The 22,392-nt window shown below is 36.8% G+C and overlaps 1 protein-coding gene across 2 annotated transcripts; it reads right to left on the bottom strand.

Annotated features, from left to right (window-relative positions):
• Positions 1–14,714: 14,714 nt before the first annotated feature.
• On the bottom strand, positions 14,715–22,330 carry LOC112802120 (putative E3 ubiquitin-protein ligase LIN-1). Of its 2 annotated transcripts, XM_025845171.3 has the most exons (15): positions 21,435–22,329; positions 20,807–21,232; positions 20,632–20,717; positions 19,382–20,509; positions 19,155–19,299; positions 18,459–18,716; positions 18,072–18,378; positions 17,744–17,868; positions 17,547–17,663; positions 17,173–17,304; positions 16,960–17,082; positions 16,542–16,652; positions 16,314–16,460; positions 15,660–15,914; positions 14,715–15,356 (listed from the first exon to the last, which is right to left on the bottom strand). In XM_025845171.3, the coding sequence occupies exons 1-15, from the start codon at positions 22,203–22,205 to the stop codon at positions 15,339–15,341; spliced, it is 4,149 nt and encodes a 1,382-aa protein (XP_025700956.1). In that variant the 5' UTR covers positions 22,206–22,329; the 3' UTR covers positions 14,715–15,338. The 2 variants fall into 2 exon arrangements, with proteins under 2 accessions (XP_025700956.1, XP_025700957.1); XM_025845172.3 differs by lacking the exon at positions 20,807–21,232 and having other exon boundaries at positions 21,435–22,330.
• Between the last annotated feature and the right edge of the window lie 62 nt (positions 22,331–22,392).

Genomic DNA, 22,392 nt, shown 5'->3' with positions numbered 1-22,392 from the left:
TGTTGGATTTCACCGTTGTCAACGGCTACCTCTCGTCCTCTCAGTGAAAATGGTCCAAATGCTCTGTCGCAGCACGGCTAATCATCTGTCGGTTCTCGATCATGTCGGAATCCAGTGATTCTTTTGCGTTTGTCACTACGCCCAACACTCACGAGTTTGAAGCTCGTCACAGTCATCCCATCTCAGATCCTACTCGGAATACCACAGACAAGGTTTAGACTTTCCGGATCTTAGGAATGGCCACCAATAATTCTAGCTTATACCACGAAGACTCTGATCTCATAGAATGGGAGGCTCGGTTGTCAGGCAAGGCAACCATGCGTCGTGGGTCAGGAATCCAAGAGATACAAACTCTAGCTTTCGCAGGTAGAACGGAAGTGTTTGTCAGGCACGCGTTCATAAGTGAGAATAGTGATGAGTGTCACGGATCATCATATTCATTAGGTTGAAGTGTGAATGAATATCTTAGAATAAGAATAAGCATGAATTGAATAGAAGAACAATAGTACTTTGCATTAATACTCGAGGAACAGCAGAGCTCCACACCTTAATCTATGGTGTGTAGAAACTCCACCATTAAAAATACATAAGAACAAGGTCTAGGCATGGCTGAATGGCCAGCCTCCCCAAATAGCATGTGAATATGAAAATAGGGAATTCAGACCCGGTCAAAGACTCCGAATACAATAGTAAAAAGTTCTATTTATACTAAACTAGCTACTAGGGTTTACAGAAATAAGTCTAACTGTAGAAATCCACTTTCGGGGCCCACTTTGGTGTGTGCTTGGGATGAGCTTGAGCTTTACACGTGCAGAGACTTCTCTTGGGGTTAAACGCTAAGTTGTAACGTATTTTTGGCGTTTAACTCTGGTTTGTGACGTGTTTCTGCCGTTTTACTCCAGAATGCAGCATGGAACGCCAGTTTGCATCATCTAAACTCAAATAAAGTATGAACTATTATATATTGATGGAAAGCCCTGGATGTCTACTTTACAACGCAATTGAGAGCGCGCCATTTGGAGTTTTGTAGCTCCAGAAACTCCATTTCGAGTGTAGGGAGGTCAGAATCTAACAGCATCTGCAGTCCTTTTTCAGCCTCCTATCAGATTTTTGCTCAGGTCCCTCAATTTCAGCCAGAAAATACCTGAAATCACAGAAAAATATAAAACTCATAGTAAAGTTCAGAAATGTAAATTTTGTATAAAAACTAATAAAAACATCCCTAAAAGTAGCTAGATCCTACTAAAAACTATCTAAAAACAATGTCAAAAAGTGAATGAATTATCCGCTCATCAAGAATATATAATAAATCTCAAAATATCAATGAAGCTTAGTTCTAATTAGATGAGCGGGGCTAGTAGCTTTTTGCTTCTGAACAGTTTTGGCATCTCACTTTATCCTTTGATGTTCAGAATGATTGGCATCCATAGGAACTCAGAATTTAGATAGTGTTATTGATTCTCCTAGTTTAGTATGTTGATTCTTGAACACAGCTACTTTATGAGTCTTGACCGTGACCCTAAGCATCTTGTTTTCCAGTATTACCACCGGATACATAAATGCCATAGACACAAAACTGGGTGAACCTTTTCAGATTGTGACTCAGCTTTGCTAGAGTCCCCAGTTAGAGGTGTCCAGAGTTCTTAAGCACACTCTTTTTGCTTTGGATCACAACTTTAACCACTCAGTCTCAAGCTTTTCACTTGGACCTTCATGACACAAGCACATGGTTAGGGACAGCTTGATTTAGCCGCTTAGGCCAGGATTTTATTCCTTTGGGCCCTCCTATCCATTAATGCTCAAAGCCTTGGATCCTTTTTATCCTTGCCTTTTAGTTTAAAGGGTTACTGGCTTTTTGCTCTTGCCTTTTAGTTTAAAGAGCTTTTGGCTTTTTCTGCTTACTTTTTCTTTTTCTTTCTTCTTCTTCTTTTTTTTGCCTATTTTTTTTTCCGCAAGCTTTGCATTTTTCACTGCTTTTTCTTACTTCAAGAATCAATTTTATGATTTTTCAGATCATCAATAACATTTCACTTTTTTCATTATTCTTTCAAGAGCCAACAATTTTAACATTCATAAACTTCACTATAAAAAATATGCACTGTTCAAGCATTCATTTAGAAAACAAAAAGTATTGCCACCACATCAAAATAATTAAATTAATTTCAACATAGAATTCAAAATTCATGTACTTCTTGTTCTTTTGCAATTAGAAACATTTTTCATTTAAGAAAGGTGAAGGATTCATGGGATATTCATAACTTCAAGGCATAGACACTAGACACTAATGATCATGTAATAAAGACACAAATATAGACAAAACATAAAGCACAAAAAAACCGAAAAACAGGAAAATAAGAACAAGGAAATTAAAGAACGGGTCCACCTTACTGATGGCGGCTAGTTCTTCCTCTTGAAGATCCTATGGAGTGCTTGAGCTCCTCAATATCTCTTCCTTGCCTTTGTTGCTCTTCCCTCATGGCTCTTTGGTCCTCTCTAATTTCATGGATGATAATGGAGTGCTCTTGGTGCTCCATCCGTAGTTGCTCCATGTTGGAGCTCAAATCTCCTAAAGAGGTGTTGAGTTGCTCCCATTAGTTGTGTGGAGGAAAATGCATCCCTTGAGGCATATTAGGGATTTCTTGATGAGGGACTTCCTCATGCTCTTGTTGAGGTTCATGAGTGGGCTCTCTTATTTGCCTCATCCTCTTTCTAGTGATGGGCTTTTGAGATGAATCTCTCCATCTCCCATGACTCGGAGTTGGAAGCAACTGCCTTTCCTTTTCTCTTCCTAGAGGTTTCTCCGGCCTTAGGTGTCATTAATGGTTATGGAAAAATAAAAAGCAACACTTTTTTCCACACCAAACTTAAAAGATTTGCTCGTCCTCGAACAAAAGAAGAAAGAAAAGAAGAGAAGAAGAAGAAATAGAGGAGATAGAACTGTGTGGTAATTCGGCCAAGGGGGTTAAGTGTTGGAGATGTGTGAAATGGAAGGTGGTAAGGAGGGTTATTTATAGGGTAAGGGAGAGAGGGTAACTGTGTGGAGAATGGGTGGGTTTGGGAGGAAAATGGTTTGAATTTGAATGGTGAGGTAGGTGGGTGTTGGGGAATAATGTTATGGAAAGATGTGAAGAAGAGGGAGAGTGAGGTGGGGTAGGTGGGAATTCTGTGGGGTCCACAGATCCTGAGGTGTCAAGGAATTCTCATCCCTGCACCTTTCTGGGGTTTAAACGCCCACTGTGTGCCAAATCTGGCGTTAAACGCCAATTCTACTCCCTTTCCTGGTGTTAAACGCCAGGCTAGTGCCCCTTTCTGGCGTTTAATGCCAGCCAGACACCAGACAGCCCTTTCTGGCATTAAACGCCAGTTTGGCTGCCAATTCTGGCATTTAACGCCCAGAATGATGCCAGACTGGGCATTAAATGGCCATTCTGCTATCCTTACTGGCATTTAAACGCCAGTAAGCTTGTCATCCAGGGTATGCTATTTTTGATGCTGTTTTTCATTCTGCTTTAATTTTGCAGTTGTTTTTATGACTTCACATGATCATCACTCTATAGAAAACTTAAATGAACATAGATAAATAAAATTGGGTTGCCTCCCAATAAGCGCTTCTTTAATGTCAATAACTTGACAGGAAGCTCTTATAGAGCTTTACAGATGCTCAGAGCATGATTGTGACCTCCCAACACCAAACTTAGAGTTTGAGTGTGTGGGCTCTGCTTGACTCTGTATTGAGAGAAGCTTTTCATGCTTCCTCTCCATGGTTACAGAGGAAGATCCTTGAGTCTTGAACACAAGGTAGTCCTCATTCAGTTACAGGACTAACTTTCTTCTGTCCACATCAATCACAGCCCTTGCTGTGGCTAGGAAGGGTCTTCCAAGGATGATGGATTTATCCTCATCCCTACCAGTGTCTAGGATTATGAAGTCATCAGGGATGTAAATGCCTTCAACCTTCACTAAGACATCCTCTACAAGTCCATAAGCCCTTTTCATTGATTTGTCTGCCATCTCTAGTGAGATTCTTACAGCTTGTACCTCAAAGATCCCTAGTTTCTCCATTACAGAGAGTGGCATGAGGTTGATACCTGACCTCAGGTCACACAGAGCCTTTTCAAAAGTCATGGTGCCTATGGTGCAAGGTATTAAGAACTTTCCGGGATACGGTTTCCTTTGAGGCAATGTTTGCTGAATCCATGTATTCAGTTCATTGATGAGCAATGGAGGTTCATCCTCCCAAGTCTCATTACCAAATAACTTGGCATTCAGCTTCATGATTACTGCTAGATACTGAGCAACGTGTTCTTCAACAGTATCTTCGTCCTCTTCAGAGGAAGAATATTCATCAGAGCTCATGAATGACAATAGTAAGTTCAGTGGAATATCTATGGTCTCTGTAGGAGCCTCGGATTCCTTTGGTTCCTCAACAGGAAACTTCTTATTGGTCAGTGGACGTCCCTTGAGATCTTTCTCACTAAGAATCACTGCCTTTTCACTCTCTCCAGGTTTGGCCATGTTGGTTATAGTTATGGCCTTGCACTCTCTTTTGGGATTCTCTTCTGTATTGCTTGGGAGAGTACTAGGAGGATTTTCAGTAACTCTTTTACTCAGCTGACCCACTTGTGCCTCTAAATTTCTGATGGAGGATCTTGTTTCATTCTAAGAGTGGCCTTAGATAGATCAAAGACTATATTTGCTAAGCCAGAGAGGCTCTGCTCAGAATTCTCTGTTTGTTGCTGAGAAGATGATAGAAAAGGTTTGCTATTGCCAAACCTGTTTCTCCCACCATTATTGTTATTGAAGCCTTGTTGAGGCTTTTTAGTGCGCGAAATTGTGAACAATACTTTTCACAACTCTCATAATCCCCGGTAATGAACCCTAAAAACTTGGTGTTCAATACCATGGCATAAACACAACTTCGCACAACTAACCAGCAAGTGCACTGGGTCGTCCAAGTAATAAACCTTACGCGAGTAAGGGTCGATCCCGCGGAGATTGTTAGTATGAAGCAAGCTATAGTCATCTTGTAAATCTTAGTCAGGCAAACTCAAATGGATATGTGTGATATACGAATGAAACATAAAGATAAAGATAGAGATACTTATGTAATTCATTGGTGGGAATTTCAGATAAGCGCATGAAGATGCTGTGTCCCTTCCGTCTCTCTGCTTTCCTACTGTCTTCATCCAATCCTTCTTACTCCTTTCCATGGCAAGCTTATGCAAGGGTTTCACCGTTGTCAGTGGCTACCTCCCATCCTCTCAGTGGAAATGTTCAACGCACCCTATCACGGCACGACTATCCATCTGTCGGTTCTCGATCAGGCCGGAATAGAATCCAGTGATTCTTTTGCGTCTGTCACTAACGCCCCGCCTTCAGGAGTTTGAAGCACGTCACAGTCATTCAATCATTGAATCCTACTCAGAATACCACAGACAAGGTTAGACCTTCCGGATTCTCTTGAATGCTGCCATCAGTTCTAGCCTATACCACGAAGACTCTGATCTCACGGAATGGCTGGCTCGGTTGTCAGGCGAGCACTCGGTTGTCAGGCGATCAACCATGCATCGTGTATCAGGAATCCAAGAGATATTCACCCAATCTAAGGTAGAACGGAGGTGGTTGTCAGTCACACGTTCATAGGTGAGAATGATGATGAGTGTCACGGATCATCACATTCATCAAGTTGAAGAACAAGTGATATCTTAGAACAAGAACAAGCGGAATTGAATAGAAGAACACTAGTAATTGCATTAATACTCGAGGTACAGCAGAGCTCCACAACTTAATCTATGGTGTGTAGAAACTCCACCGTTGAAAATACATAAGAACAAGGTCTAGGCATGGCCGTGAGGCCAGCCCCCAAAACATGATCAAAAGATCTAAAATGATCAAAAGATGATCAAAGGATCCAAAGATCTAAAGATGATCCAAAGATGAAAATACAATAGTAAAAGGTCCTACTTATAGAAAACTAGTAGCCTAAGGTTTACAGAGATGAGTAAATGACATAAAAAATCCACTTCTGGGCCCACTTGGTGTGTGCTTGGGCTGAGCAATGAAGCATTTTCGTGTAGAGACTCTTCTTGGAGTTAAACGCCAGCTTTTATGCCAGTTTGGGCGTTTAACTCCCATTCTTGTGCCAGTTCCGGCGTTTAACGCTGGGAATTCTGAGGGTGACTTTGAACGCCGGTTTGGGCCATCAAATCTTGGGTAAAGTATGGACTATCATATATTGCTGGAAAGCCCAGGATGTCTACTTTCCAACGCCGTTGAGAGCGCGCCAATTGGGATTTTTTAGCTCCAGAAAATCCACTTCGAGTGCAGGGAGGTCAGAATCCAACAGCATCTGCAGTCTTTTTCTGTCTCTGAATCAGATTTTTGCTCAGGTCCCTCAATTTCAGCCAGAAAATACCTGAAATCACAGAAAAACACACAAACTCATAGTAAAGTCCAGAAAAGTGAATTTTAACTAAAAACTAATAAAAATATACTAAAAACTAACTAGATCATACTAAAAACATACTAAAAACAATGCCAAAAAGCGTACAAATTATCCGCTCATCACTTCTGTTGATCCTTCCATGAGAAATTTGGATGATTCCTCCATGAAGGATTATAGGTGTTTCCATAGGATTCTCCCATGTAATTCACCTCTTCCATTATAGGATTCTCAGGGTCATAAGCTTCTCCTTCAGAGGAGGCTTCTTTAGCACTGTCGGATGCGGCTTGCAATCTAGTCAGATTCTGAGAAATCATATTGACTTGCTGAGTCAATATTTTGTTCTGAGCCAATATGGCATTCAGAGTATCAATCTCAAGAACTCCTTTCTTCTGAGTCACCCCATTATTCACAGGATTCCTTTTAAAAGTGTACATGAACTGATTATTTGCAACCATCTCAATGAGTTCCTGGGCTTCTGCAGGGGTTTTCGGATGAAGAGATCCACCAGCAGAATGGTCCAATGACATCTTGGACATTTCAGACAGACCATCATAGAATATACATATGATGCTCTGTTCTGGAAACATGTCAGAAGGACATATTTTGGTTAATTGCTTGTATCTTTCCTAAGCTTCGTAGAGGGATTCACCAGACAGAAGGTTTGGACGTCCACTCTGAGCTTACTCATCTTTTGAGGTGGAAAGAATTTGGTCAAGAAGGCATTGACTAACTTTTTTCAAGAGTTCAGGCTTTCTTTAGGTTGTGAGTCCAACCATGTCATAGCTCTGTCTTTCACAGCAAAGGGGAAAAACATAAGTCTGTAGACCTCAGGATCAACCCCATTGGTCTTAACAGTATCACAGATCTGCAAGAATTCAGCTAAGAACTGATGAGGATCTTCTGATGGAAGTCCATAAAACTTGCAGTTCTGCTGCATTAGAGAAACTAATTGAGGCTTAAGCTCAAAGTTGTTTGCTTCAATGGCAGGAATTGAGATGCTTCTTCCATAGAAGTTGGAAGTTGGTACAACATAGTCACCAAGCATCTTTTTTGCATCTCTAGCATTGTTGTTGGGTTCGGTTGCCATGTCTACTTCTTTTTTGAAATTCTCTGTAAGGTCCTCTTCGGAGCGTTGTGCTTTAGCTTCTCTTAGCTTCTTCTTCAGAGTCCTTTCAGGTTCAGGATCGGCTTCAACAAGAATATTTTTATCCTGTTTCTGCTCATATGAAAAAGAAGAAAATAAAAGGAAGTAGTGGAATCCTCTATGTCACAGTATAGAGATTCCTTAATGTGTCAGAAGAAAAGAAGAATAGAAGAATGAGGTAGAAAAAGAACAAGAAGAATTTGAATACAAAGGGAGAGAGAGGGTTCGAATTATAAGTAGAAGAGAGGTCTTAGCAAATAAATAGAAAGGGATGAGAGAGAGAGTTTTCGAAAATTAAAATATTTAGTTAATTAAAAAGATTTTTGAAAAAGTGGTTGGTGATTTTCGAAAATTGCAAGTGAAAAAGTGGTTAGGTGGTTTTGAAAAAGATAAGAAATAGTATTTTGTTGAAAAAGATTTGAAAATAATTTTGAAAAGATGAGAAGTTAGGGAAAAAAATATTTTGAAATCAAATTAAAAGAGATATGATTGAAAAAGAGTTGATTTTAAAAAGATATGATTGAAAAGATTTGATTTTGAAATCAAAATTTGAAAAAGATATAATTAAAAAAAGATTTGATTGAAAAAGATATGATTTTAAAAAGATATGATTGAAAAGATATGATTGAAAAAGATTTGATTTTTAAAATTGATGACTTGACTAACAAGAAATTAAAAGATATGATTCTGAAATTTAAAGATTGATCCTTTCTTAATAAGAAAGTAACAACTTGCAATTTTTTGAATCAAAACATTAATTGTTAACAAGGATTTTTGAAAATATGAGATAAGATTAAGAAAAAGATTTTTGAAAAATTAGTTTGAAATTTTTTAAAAACATTAAATGAAAAATGAAAAATGAAAGTTTAAAATATGTTTGATGTAAAAAGTTATGAATTAAAACATGAAAAATTGAAAAAAATCGAATTGGAAACAAAATTACCTCCCTTGTGCCATCATGGCGTTAAACGCCCAGAATGCTATCCATTCTAGCGTTTAACACCCAGAATGCTACCTCTTTGCTCAGGGAGGTCAGAATCCAACAGCATCTGCAGTCCTTTCTCAGCCTCTAAATCAGATTTTTGCTCAGGTCCCTCAATTTCAGCCAGAAAATACCTGAAATCACAAAAAAATACACAAACTCATAGTGAAGTCCAGAAATGTGATTTTTGCATAAAAACTAATAAAAATATACTAAAAAGTAACTAAAACATACTAGAAACTACCTAAAAATAATGCCAAAAAGCGTATAAATTATCCGCTTATCAGAGCCTAAGGCTATGGAAGCATAGAGGGGACTCTTTTGCACCAAGGAGTTTCTTATCTCCGAGTGGATTTTTATTTTTGTTTAATTTTAATATCTATGAATATCTTATCTTGGAATTGTAGAGGAGCCTCTTCGAAAGGCTTCAAATCTATCTTAAATGATCTTATGTTTAGATACAAAACTAATTTTTGTATCTTGTTGGAAACCCATGTCTCGGGCACTAAGGCTGAGGCTATTATAAAAAAATTGGGGTTTGACTCGTGGTGTATTAGTGATGCTAAAGGTTTTTCAGGTGGCATCTGGTGTCTATGGAGGTCAAATTTATGGAACATAAAGCCACTCATCATTCACAAACAATTTGTTCATATGGAAATACAGTGGCAAAATAATGCTCCTTGGTTTTTTACTGCTATTTACGCCAGCCCTAGGGTCGGAAACAGAAGAGAGTTTTGAACAAAGATCAAGTATTTAGCTAAGAATATTAATGGACCTTGGTGTTTAGGAGGAGATTTCAACTCTATTCTTTCGATGAATGATACAGGGGTTCTTTTAACCTTTCTCTTGATACTAGTATTTTTAATGATGTTTTACTTAATTGTGAGCTTAAGGATTTAGGATTCTCTGGACCCCTTTTACTTGGCAAAGGGGGAATACAAAGAGAAGACTAAACTCTCTTTTAGACCTATTATTCCTGAAATTCCCTCACCGGAAAATTTTGGGCATTTTAGACCTATTAGTCTTTGTAATGTTTGCTATAAAATAGTGACTAAACTCATTGCATCTAGATTGAAAAAATATATGCCTTCTCTTATTTCTAATAGGCAGTCAAGTTTTGTGCCTGGCAGGGTTAGTGCAGATAATATCTTAGTAGCACAAGAGGTAGTTCACACCATGAGGAATAAAAAACATGGAAAAGGTTTGATGGCGATAAAAATAGACCTTGAAAAGGCTTATGACAGACTGAATTGGCTCTTTGTGATGGACTCCCTCAAAGACGTAGGGATCCCAGATCCAATTCAAAGTGTTATTAGCCTTTGTATATCAACGACATCCATGAACCTTATTTGGAATGGCTCTCCATCAGAAAGCTTCATTCTAAATAGAGGAATCAGACAGGGAGATCCTCTTTCCCCATACCTCTTTGTTTTGTATATTAAACGCTTATCCCATTTGATAAATAAGTTAGTTCATGATAAGAAATGGAAACCTATAACTTTATCAAGAGGGGGACCTAAAATCTCTCATCTCTGTTTTGCAAATGATCTAGTTCTATTTGCAAAAATGGATAGGAAACAAGTTCAGATTATCAAGGAGGCTTTAAACCATTTCTGTGAGTGTTCGGGACAGAAAATCAACCTTAGAAAATCTTGTGTGTACTTCTCCAACAATATTAATCATACCATGAGACAAATGCTGAGCCAGGACCTAGGAATCAACCTCACAACTAACTTGGGAAAATACTTAGGAGTCCCTCTCATTCTTGAAAGATGCAAGCAACAACACTTTTAATTTGTTATTGACAAGATGCAAAGCAAGTTATCTAGCTGAAATAGAAAGACTCTCTCCTTAGCTGGAAGGTGCACACTTGTGCAATCAGTGCTATCAATTATTCCTAGCTATTGCATGCAAACCATGAAGATTCCAGTAGCAGTGTGCAACAAGATAGACAAAATTTACAGAGATTTCTTATGGGGAAGTAGTGATGAGGAGAAGAAAATTCATCTTCTTAGCTGGGACAGCGTGTGTAAACCGAAAGAAAAGGGGGGTTATGCATCATAAAGGCACAAGAATCAAATTCCCTTTTCCTAATGAAGCTTGCTTGGGGCCTCATCCACAATAGAGAAGCACTCTGAGTCAAGGTTATGCGGGCAAAGTATGGTTGTGGCGAAGGTATCATGCCTAATATTAAACGCAGATCAAGTGATTCTAATGCATGGCTCAGGATTGCTAAAGTTTGAGAGAAATTTAAAAGTGGCCTTATTTGGAGGCTGGGAAATAGAGGTATGGCTTCTTTTTGGAAAGAACAATGGGTTCCAGGCTTTACAGAGCCGTCGAAAGTGTCTCTGGTTGAGTTAGATGAAAACAAACTAAATGAAAAAGTAGCAGATTATGTAACAGAAGATGGCGAGTGGGACTGGGAAGCGTTAAATATGGTCCTACCTGAGGAGGTCACAGACATTATTCATACTATTAAAGCACCCAATCCCTATGTTGGAGATGATTTCATCAGCTGGCTAGCTAATCCGAGCGGTAATTTTTCTGTCAAATCAGCATATGAAACTTTCTACAGTGATAGGGGAGAAGACAACAGACTCTATAAACATATTTGGAAAGCAAAACTCCCACAAAGACTCAAGTCTTTTAGCTGGTTGATTACTCATGATGCTCTGATGAAAAATTTCAAGAGAAAAAAGAGAGGACTTACCAATGATGGAAGCTGTCCAAGATGCCGAAATGATGATGAGACTCTGCTCCATGTGTTGCGTGACTGTCCTTTCATCCGCACCGTCTGGAATAGCATTGTCAATAGTAACTTGAAGCCTGACTTCTTCAACCAAACCCACAAGGAATGGCTGGAGAGTAATCTTTTAAAGTTTACTCCTCCCCACAATGGTACACCATGGACCATCATCTTTATTACTACCTGCAACACAGCTTGGAGATGCAGAAATGAGCTTGTTTTCAATAATCAGAATAGTCAACAAGCCCCAATTCAACATATGGTTACAATTCTAGCAGCAAACTACAATTACATTCTCAGCATTACTGAACAGAGTAGCAAAATTCTCAGACTTATCAGGACTGTGGAGATTGGGTGGGAACCACCTGAAGAGGACTGGGCCAAGCTAAATGTTGATGGCTCTGTCTTACAACCAGGTAGCAGAGGAGCTAATGGCGGCATCATCCGTGACTTCAGAGGTAAGTTTCTCGCCGGATTTAGCATGAACATCGGGAAGTGTACAATCACAATTGTAGAATTTTGGGGGTTCTTTTTGGGTATGAAATTAGCTGTGGAAATGAGCATCCTCTACCTTGTGGTGGAGTCTGCTTCTAGTTGCGCCGTTCACCTTCTTCAAGTGCCGTGATGGAGAATCATGTGGGAGTTTCGTTGGTGCGTTTCATAAAAGAGCTTATGACTAGACCGCACAGGGTGGTGATTCGGCATGTTTTCAGAGAGGCTAACCAATGTGCTGACGCTTTGGCTAAGCATGGACAAATTATAGAAAAGGGGATTAGGTGGTTTAAAGAAGCTCCAGCCATGATAGTACCGTTGGTTTGTGCAGATGAAAAAGGGATGAAGTTTTCTAAAAATATTGTTGTTTAGTTTTTTTTTTTTTGTTGCTTTGGACCTTAGGCCCCGTTTAGTATAAAAAAAATAGTGCATAATGAATGATATTTTTTAGAATAAGAATAATTAAAGTGTTGTTAAAAATAATTAATAAAAAGTTAATTCTATTAATATTTCGACATATTGTATTAATTATTCAAATATTAGAGATAAAATTAAATCAATTTCAAACAATGAAAAAATGTATTTAGTAATAAAAAGGATATGATTCATAGTTTTGAATAAGTTGCATATTACGTATTATTTTTTGGTGACTTGACAAAGGAACAAATTAAAGATAAAGAAAATTGCATATCATGTATGGTATTTAGAATAGTCGTCATTAATTAAAAAATCAAATATAATTATGATAAGATAAATTTTATCTAACTTTTTTTCTAAATTAATTTATAATTTACTTTCTATAATATATCAATTTTTAATTATATAATATTTTAATTTGATTATTAACTATATTAGTAACTTGAATTACTTTAATTTAGAATTAATATTTTAACTATAATAAGATATTTTGTAATTGAGTTATTATTTAAAATGAGTGATTGTGTAATTTTTAATAATAATAAAAAAAAAATTTTCAAATCATTCTTCTCCTAATACAAAGAAGAAAAACTTCTTTCCCAAATTAGAGAGCACAAGGGGTGAAGCATCAAATTTAGATCACACCTGCAAGTGAGGGAATGGATACTCTTTGTGCATTGTTTTTATCGTCCAGGTAATTAAGAATGCCATCTGGAATTGAATCACCTACTTTAATTGGAGCCATTTTTTTTTTCTAGTTGTGAGGGCCGAGGAGGATGAAAATCAATAATTTGATAGATAGATGGATAAATATATCTAAATGATTGGAGTGGTTTTTAGATATATTTGCTATGCTTAATGGTATACTCCTTGATCTATCTATGTGTTTTTTTTTTTAGAATATTTTACGGCATATGAATCGTTAAACCCCATGGTGAATTTTATATTAGTTGACCTCACGAGTAAAGATTCATAAATAACGGCAGGCCACAGTATAATACATTCTCATGAAAATATCTAATTTAATTTTAATTCTAAATTTAATTAATTAATTAATTATAAATCGAGTTGAACTAGGAAATCCGTCGCGTAGCCAGACCAATCTCTGGCTAATATGAACAATGTTACGTAAGCTATAAACTATGGATATTTTGTTTAATTGTTGTATTTATGTGTTAGATATATTTTGGATATGATATTTATTAACATTTGTTTAACATGTGTATCTGTTGTGTCCAACCGTGTTTTAATAAAAAATAAAAAGTTTTTTTCCGGACACGTATAAACACACTTAAATATCATCATGTGTTAGTGTGTGAAATCTTATTCTTAAAATAAATTTAAATATAGTATATATTATTTTTTATTAAAACAAAAAATATTTTAAATACTTTATATAATTAAAATGAGATATTAAAAATAATTAAAAATTTTAATTTATATTTTAATATCAATAAAATATCAAAATATCATTACGATTTATCTAAAAAATACTTTATATTTATATGTATGCGTGTTTCTGTGTCATCTAAGATTTTAAAATTCGCGTGTCAGCGTATCCCGTATCATATCGTGTCCCATGTTTGTGTCAGTATCGATGTATCATAATACATAACTAACAAAATTTTTTATATTAAATTCTAAATCATAAATTTTAAACTCTAAATTCTAATAATATAAAATTAAAACGTTAGCTCTAAAGAATTAACTAGTATTGATAAAAATATTGAGTAAATAGTTAAATTAAGCCTTAAAATATCACTTGTTTTTTAAATTAGTCATCAAAAGATTTTTTCAATTAAATTTGTGTTTTAAAAATTTTAAACTAGTCATGTTAATTTTTGTTGACAATGTCAAAATTTGTTAATGTAGCATGTTAAGTAACATCACAACACACTCCTAAAAATCTCAATTGACTATTAACATAATACATTTATGAAATTTGATCAAATTAAAGCCTAATTGAAGAAAGAACTTGAGGTGTATTAAAATTTTTCAATTTAAAGTTGATTTGATCCAATTTCATAAATTAATCATGTTAATAATAAATTAGAACTATTAGGTATGTTGTGATGTTAATTAACCTATAACATCAATAAACTTTGACACCCTTAACAATAAAAAAAACGAAAAGACTAATAAAATTAATTTAAAATTTTTAAAAAATAAATTTGATTAAAAAATTTTTTTAAGAGCTAATTTAAAAAATAGATAATTTTTTAGAAATTAATTTGACCATTTATTTTAAAAATATTGTCTTTGTAACCTTTTTTACGGTATATTTTCTTCGTTTCAATCGTTTTCACTAATGTGTATTTTATATTAGTTGACATCTCAAGAGTAGAAAAGATCACCATATAATTTTTTCTCTTTTTTTATGAAATAATCTAATTTAATTTAAATTCTTAATTCGCTTAATTAATTTCACTACATCTTAAAAACGCTTTTGATTTGGACCGATTCGTTACAGCACATATTTTTCAAGAAATTGGACCAAAATATAATTTTTCAGTCATATACGATTGTAATGAAGGATATTCCAATAGAAAGCCTTCATAATGTTAAATGTATTTCATTTCACATTTAAGCTAGATTTATAGAGTTAATTCTCAAAGTGATTTTTAAATTTACAGTCGAGTTTTAATATTGTTTTTAAATTTAAAATCGTCTCAAATTTGTTTCTAAACTTAACAATAGTCATCCTTAAAGTATTTTTTGCCGATAAAATAATGACGTAGTTAGATAGAAATTACACTGAACGGATAAAATATCATCATTACATTTTTTGTTTTTAAATAGAACAGAAACAACATTGTTTAGAGTATCTTGAGGGCTTTCTACCCTCAAACATACTAAAATTTCTCAAAATACTCTAAACGACGTCATTTATGTTCTATTTAAGTGCCAAAAATAAAATAATAACGTTTTACTGATCTAGCATGACTTTCAGTGTGATTTCTGTCTAAACGATCGTTGTTAAATTTAGGAATAAATTTAGACAATTTTAAATTTAGAGACAACATTAAAGTTTAACTACAAATTTAAGAACCACTTTAAATATTAACTCAAATTTATGTTGCCTTCTCTAACAAAACTTCGAGCCTTAGCTTCTTTACTTGACACCCCATGCCTGCGGAATTACCAGAGATTAATTTATTAGTACTTGTATTGTAAGTCTTAAACGGGGGAGTAGCATGAAAGAAAAAAAGAAAAGAAAAGAAAAATGTTTAGTTAACCAAAATCATGGTGATAATTGGATTAAATTTACTAGTAGTAGTCAATCCTTCTATAGAAATGATTGCTTATATGTAATTTCAAAAACTGTTGTGGCAGTTATTGGAAGCTTTGATATGCTAACTTTATATATGAACAAAAAAAAATTAATTTTTTCAAACTAGAGTTTTTATTGAAAAAGGGCAGCCGGCAGCATTACCTGAATTTGACCGTCCGAGGTTCCAATTACCAAAATATCCTCAGTGCTATTCAAAGCCATGCAAACAACCCTATAATTGGATCCGGTGTGCAATGTGTTAATTCTATTGTATTTCTTTCTATCCCAGATTTCCACAGCTCCTCCCTTACACCCCAAATAAATTAGTTCTGAGCTTACTGCCATAGCTCGCACTTCCAATGAAGTTTGCAATGATCCAACCATATGTATACGATTATTATTGGATGTGTTCCATATCTGTACATATATTTGTTTTAGAAATTAACATTTTATCAGATGTGAAAAACACATAGATCAACTAGTCAAAGCATCTTCTATGCTACATATATAATATATTCACCATGTTTCTATGGAGTCATTATTCAAGGAGAAATTCTTCTGTATTTTTGGGGTATCATGTGAATTGTGTTCATAAATCATAAAATCAAATATCATTTTAAATAAGAGTTTAAATTAATAATAAACTACTTGAATCTTAAGAAATTATTTTCTTTTTCGTTGTAATTATATTAACATATGAACATCCAAAAATTTGTTGCACACACAAAACCATAATGTTTATAAGGAGAATTAAAAAAAAAAACGTTAATGAGATGGTTGATATTTAATGTGCTATATTGAAAAATCAAAGAATACCTTTATGACAGATCCATCAAAGGAAGAGCTAGTAGCGTATATGAATTCACCATGAAGTTTCAGTGCATGAATAGGATTTGCTTTCCCAAGTAACTTTTTGGAACCACTTTGAATGCTGATGAGTTTTCCTGTGGCTAAATCGATCTCCTGAAATATAACAATGTCCTGTTGAAATAGAATCACAATGGACTTGCACAAAATTCATAACTACTGTTGATAGTTTCATACCTGAATGCTGCTATCATGGCATCCACAGTATAATTTCCCCTGAACAAGAGCCAAGCACTTTGCATGTTTATTAGAATTTAACAACTTAGATTCTCCATTCCATGACTTAACCTGAAGAAATTGCAAATAAAGTAGTTTAGTGCATAACAGTGATGATTCTATTAGTATGAGAGGAAGGGCTACATGCAAAGAATTTCCATTATTTGGGTGAAGTATCTAAATCTGTTCCAAAATTAGACAAAAGTTTATCTACTTAAGTCATGGATATTGTACACCAGAGGGAGTAGTACAAATTGCAGATCCGACAAACGTGTCAAGCATGATATTTATTTATCAGTTACATTTATCTTGGGATATGGCATATCTCACATATTAACCACTTTGTCATCGCTGAGTAAACAAATGATTAATTGAGTACCTTGATGCCACTTCCATGAGGACTGAAGCAACACATACTATTGGTCACAACTAAATTATGAATGTGGTCCTTCATATCATGTTCTTGTACATGATGTATTGCAGCCATTTCAATGGACCAGACCTGATATTCAAGAAATCACATACATATTACATAAGCATGTTGCATGTCATTGAAATTAGTTACTTACTGCTGCAAATTAAAATATATTACCTTTACAGTTCTATCAAGTGAACCGCTGTATAATCTGTCGCCAGATTCCGAAATTGCCAAGCTTGTAACATCCTTCGTATGCCTTTTAATCTCTTGCAAGAGATCGACTATGCTTTCCTTTACTTTCCACACCTTCAAACATGCACAATAAATATTAAAGGGCAATTTGGTGCATAAACATCCTACATTAACACAAGATTCGGGAAAAGACCACACCCAAAGGTAAAATGTAGGCACCTAATCTAATAATTATATCAGTGGCTTATTTCAGGATTTGAACTCATGATCTCGTGAGACCACAAAGAGACAACTCAACTATTGTTCCAACTCGGTAGAATTAAGAAGACAAGAACAATCTTTTATCTCTTAAGTACCTTAATAGTTCCATCTGAATGCCCTGAAAAGATTTTATCTTCAAAGCAAATGATAGAAAGAACTTCTCCATTCCCACTGCAATCTATTTTAGTTACCTCTTTATGAATCCAGATGTCCTGTTCCAATCAAGGACGTTAAAGTGTGTGATTTTCTATTCCTGTATCTTAAAAATGGTTCAAGCACAAATTGAACTTACTGCTTTAGATTCAGGTTCTTCAACCAAAACCTTCATAATTTCTGATGCCATGGGAGAGAACCCCTCTAATTCTCTCAGTGCTTTGAGGATATCCTTCGCATAGGAAGTAAGATCACGTAAGCCATCTGAAATTCAAAAGAAGCACAGTAATCATTTCCTAAACTTTAAACCAATGACATCCAGCATTCGAGTATTTATTTCAAAACAGATAGAGAAAATTATTCTGCTGGAACTGGAAGGCTTATATATATACAGAGACAGCTTTATACTGTAATTTTTTGAATAATTAAGTAATTCAGAAGGCAAAAATAACATATACAAGAATTACCATCAAAATGAAGAAAGCTCTTAAGAGCAAGCATGGCAAGGATTCTGTCTTCAGTGTCCTCGGCAGATTTCAATATGAATATGAAGTGTTTGAGAAAGAAGACTCGTGCTGCCCCTTGTATTCCAGTATCTGGTAGAATGGTGATCATATATATGAGCCATGTAGCTGATATAAAGCATGCAGAGCGTAGTTCTTCATTTTGGCTCTTCAAGCCATCTGCTAAAGCCTCAAAAAGTAAACCACAGTCATGGCTAACTAGAACTGATGCAGCTTTTCTTTCCCAGTCCTCAGCTGCATTCTCTTCTTTCTGTTGATAATGGTTAATTAGGCTTATAGCATTTCTTATCATTAATTCAGAAACACGGTTTCTTTGGAACTGTACATTACCATAGATGCTTCAATTCCTTCGTTGAAGTTGCTGATCTGGTCCATCTGTAGAAAATTGTTGTAGCTTCTGTCAAGACCAGCACGTTCAAGAAGGACTTCTCGGCTAAGAGACTTTCCGGCATAGTTGAATCTCCCTTGCAGTGACGCAATTATCTTGGCAGCTTCTAATTGGACAGCAGGGTAATCAGTCTTTCTCAAGCATGAGATAAGAGTATCTATTGCCTCCTCAGAGTATATGCTCATCTTTGTTTGCTCCACCTGCAAATGCCATGAGCAAGAAGTGAATATTAACTCTCTATTATCAATAAAATATCTATCACAAAACCATCTCTCCCAAAAGGTTTTATATCTATTATACCCCCTCACATGAGCATGTTTAGGCCTTGGAGAGCCTCATCTTACATATTGCGATGAAATTCCATTTTTATGGTTTATTAACGAATTCAGAGCATTTCGGACCTAGAGGCAATCATTCAGAAATTGTATCCCAGAAAACATTCAATTTTTATGGTTTATCTAACAAATTCAGCATTTCGGACCTAGAGGCAATCATTCAGAGAATTGTATCCCAGAAAACATCCAATTTTTTTCCTATCAATAAGTCTATAAGTTAGTGAACTCTAAAGTGACTTGCACAAAGATGAAGGGATCAAAGAGGATATAGTCAGGATCAGGCAGTAAGAGACAGATTCAAACCAGAAGATCAAGTTGGAGTAAGAGGCCAGCCACTACTGGAAAATGGAATTGATGAGCTGTCTGCAGAGAAATGAGGAGAGTGTGCATTGTGCTTAAAGGACCTTCTTCCTTTATAATGTGAAGGATTTGTTCATTGAATGTTCTCCTGGACAGAACCATATACGAGAGAATCAAACCCCAATCATAAACAATACAGCTTAATTCATGTTTGTAAAATGTAAACTTACCTATTCAGTTTTACCAACTCAGATAAAAATTTAACTATCTTGAAAAGTTCTCCCTCAGTTGCACCTACAAGGCTTTCCAAAAAGGTAGATAATTGTGCCTTATCAGCAATGATATTCCTGCAAGTACCATCTTCTTGCATGCATTTTAACAAGATCTCAACCGCAGCAACCCTCTCCTCTGCCCATTCTGCTCCCAAACTGCCAACTATAGCTTCAATTTCTCTTTCGGATAACACAGCCTGTGCAACTGAAGATGCAATGCTCTCTTCACTGCTTCCAACAACCTGCGCAAGTAAAAGCACTGCAGCCGTTTTGGGACTCAAACACATCTCTAGAAATTCTTCCTCTTTCATATTTACAACTGCAATGAGAGCCTCCACTGTTGCCATATCTGAAAGAATGATAGTGGAAGGTTTCAGAAGATACATTAACACCACAGCCTCTTTTACACCTTTCTTGAAAAGAGTCTTGATCCATTCTACATCAGTGTCAACATGGCTAAGCGTCTGAATTACATTACTGTCTACGCAACCCATCTCAGTTAACAAGAAAACTGCTGTTTGCAGCACCTTTGGATCAAAAGACTTAAGAAGCACCCCCATGAATCCATTGATGATAGCAGGTTTTGATAGCATACTATGGATATCAACAACTATTAGGTTCAGTTCTCTCCAAATCTTCTCAATTTGAAGCACAGCCATTTCAGATTCCGCAAGCACCTCTGACATATACAGTTTGTTGATTGCATTGCGCAACTCGCTCATCATTCCGTCAAGCGTCGCCTCTGATATGACACTGTTAGGAGAAGTTGAACACTCCACTTTCAGCTCGGTATCTCCATGTGGACTGTCACATGGCATTTCGACTACTGAATTGAGATTTTGTTCTTTCCAGCTTGAGATTATTTGTTTGAGCACGAGATTTGTTTTCGGTAAGCGAGTCTTTCGCAGCTTCTTGCGAGTGATGGGACAAGTTAAGTTTCCCCTTTTAAGCCATTCTTCAATAGCATGGCGTTCAAATGTGTGTCCTGTCTCAAGGGTCACAGGATCATCAAATAGGTTACTTGTTAATGGACAGACAAAGTCCTCTGGAGGCACATGTTCGTCTTCCATGTTATAATCTGGAGAACTAAAAACAGGAGAAATGCAAGCTTAGAAAATGAAACTTTTTAGGTGAATATTAAGGTACATGTATATATAGCCATAATTTTTTTTAATTAGAAAATGCAGAAACAATTAAGCATGACATACCACATGGATCCTGAACAAATATTTTTTGTTTGTTTTGGGGTTTGGAATTTCTGAGGCTCCAGTAGTGATATCTTTTCGTCCTTTTCCTACAGGGACAAAATTTCACCAGTTCAGCAGCTTATAGCACTAAAAGTCTAAAATGGCTATCATATATAAGAAATTTAGTCCCCACTACCTCACTTTCTGCTTCAGATTCGGAGTATGAACAAGGTAAATTCTTATCCAAAGATTCTGCTTCATCAGCTAAGTTTGTTAAATAGGGTGGTGGTTTCAAACATTTTGCAGATTTTTGTGGTTTAAGGATTTTGGGAGTACTCAAGGATTTGTTTCCGGTTCTAACCAGATTCGGGGTCCTTTTCGAACATGAAGTACTAGTGATCTCTCTTTCTGCTTCTGATTCTGAGGAGGAACTAGTCAAACTCTTGTCAACCAATGAAGACTCGGTTTCATCAGCGAGTGATGCCAAGTTTTGTGAAGAGTTTTGGGGTTTGAGGATTGTGGGAGAGACTCTTCGTGGATAAAATGGTGCGTAGGAGGAATTGCTGCAAGAACCACTGCTCAAAAACTCAATGGAGGCTTCTTCCCTTTCGCTCCATATTGGCTACAACAGTGACATAATGATCGTTCAAAACTCATCAACCAAATTCAAGAGAATCCTAATTGTCTCTTGTTTATAGAGCAGTGAATGGTTTAATTTGGCTTCTCTCAAAAAAATTATGATCAAATTCTAAACCTTCAATGTTAAAGAAGTCTCAGTTTAATTAATCTGTTGGTCATAAAAAAATTAGCATATTAATCCTTACATTATCGTAGTGTCCGCTCTTCAACGCAATCATTTCTGTTTCCTCCATCACTAACTGCTCCTCCTCGTCCTCCTCCACCTCCACATTGTTCTCCGCCCCGCCGGCTTCCCCGGAGCTCTTCCTCGCCAGCAATGGTGGACTAATGGACGCATTTTCACTGGCCAAAACCTCTTCGAAACGCGCCGCAACAGCCCTGCAATTCTCATCGAGAATCTCCTCGTACTCTCTCTCCAGCTCCCTCAGTTTCGACGCCTGCTCCTCGCTCACCTTCGACAGCGAGTGAGTAGCGTCTTCCGAAACTGAAGATGATGAGAGGATCTGCGCTCTCCGTTCCAGCAGCCACCGGAACACGGAGAGTAGCTGTAGCGAGAAAAGACGGTCGTAGAGGACCGGTGCGATCTCCGATCGGGCGAGGGAAGGGTTAGAACGGAAGAAACGGAGGAGAGAAACAGCGGCATCGAGGTGGCGGTTGTGGAGGGTGTGGACAAGTGAGAGGAGGAAGAAAGGAAGCGGGTGGTCGGACAGAGGGAGGAGGAGCTTCTCAGCAAGGGAAAGGGAGCAGGAGCGGGAGGCGAAGTTGGAGAGCATGATCGCGGTTTCAAGAGTATCCGCGGCGAGTTTTGCGGCAGATTCGTCGGAGATTGCGGCGGTGGTGGTGTCTCGGTGGAGGATGGAGATTAGGCGGTGGCGGAGATCGCGGTTGGAAATGACGTCGGAGAGGAAGGCGGTGGTGTGGCGGAGAATCTCGGCGGCCGTGACGGCTGTAGTCATAGCGGCGGAGGACGGTTCTAACGGAAATAACGGTTAAGATTTCAGTTGAGTATAGTACACTCAGTAATATTCTGATGGTATTTGAAGGCGCGAAATGGTTTGGACGGCAATGTGAAATGACCATTTGCACCCTCTAGTCAGATTGTTTAGAGAAAACCTCGAAATTACTTTTCATAAAATTTTAAAT

This window comes from Arachis hypogaea, chromosome 5 (assembly GCF_003086295.3).
Source record: "Arachis hypogaea cultivar Tifrunner chromosome 5, arahy.Tifrunner.gnm2.J5K5, whole genome shotgun sequence".
Taxonomy (NCBI): Eukaryota; Viridiplantae; Streptophyta; class Magnoliopsida; order Fabales; family Fabaceae; genus Arachis; species Arachis hypogaea.
Note: the sequence above shows the minus strand (reverse complement) of the source record. Positions and strands in the feature narration are given on the sequence as shown.

Coding starts and splice junctions, on each gene's coding strand:
- LOC112802120 (XM_025845171.3), bottom strand. CDS start 22,205: ATGACTACAGCCGTCACGGCCGCCGAGATTCTCCGCCACACCACCGCC. Junction 18,379..18,458: donor AAGGAATTGAAGCATCTATG/GTAATGTACAGT, acceptor CATTATCAACAG/AAAGAAGAGAATGCAGCTGA. Junction 17,083..17,172: donor CACTTGATAGAACTGTAAAG/GTAATATATTTT, acceptor CTTGAATATCAG/GTCTGGTCCATTGAAATGGC.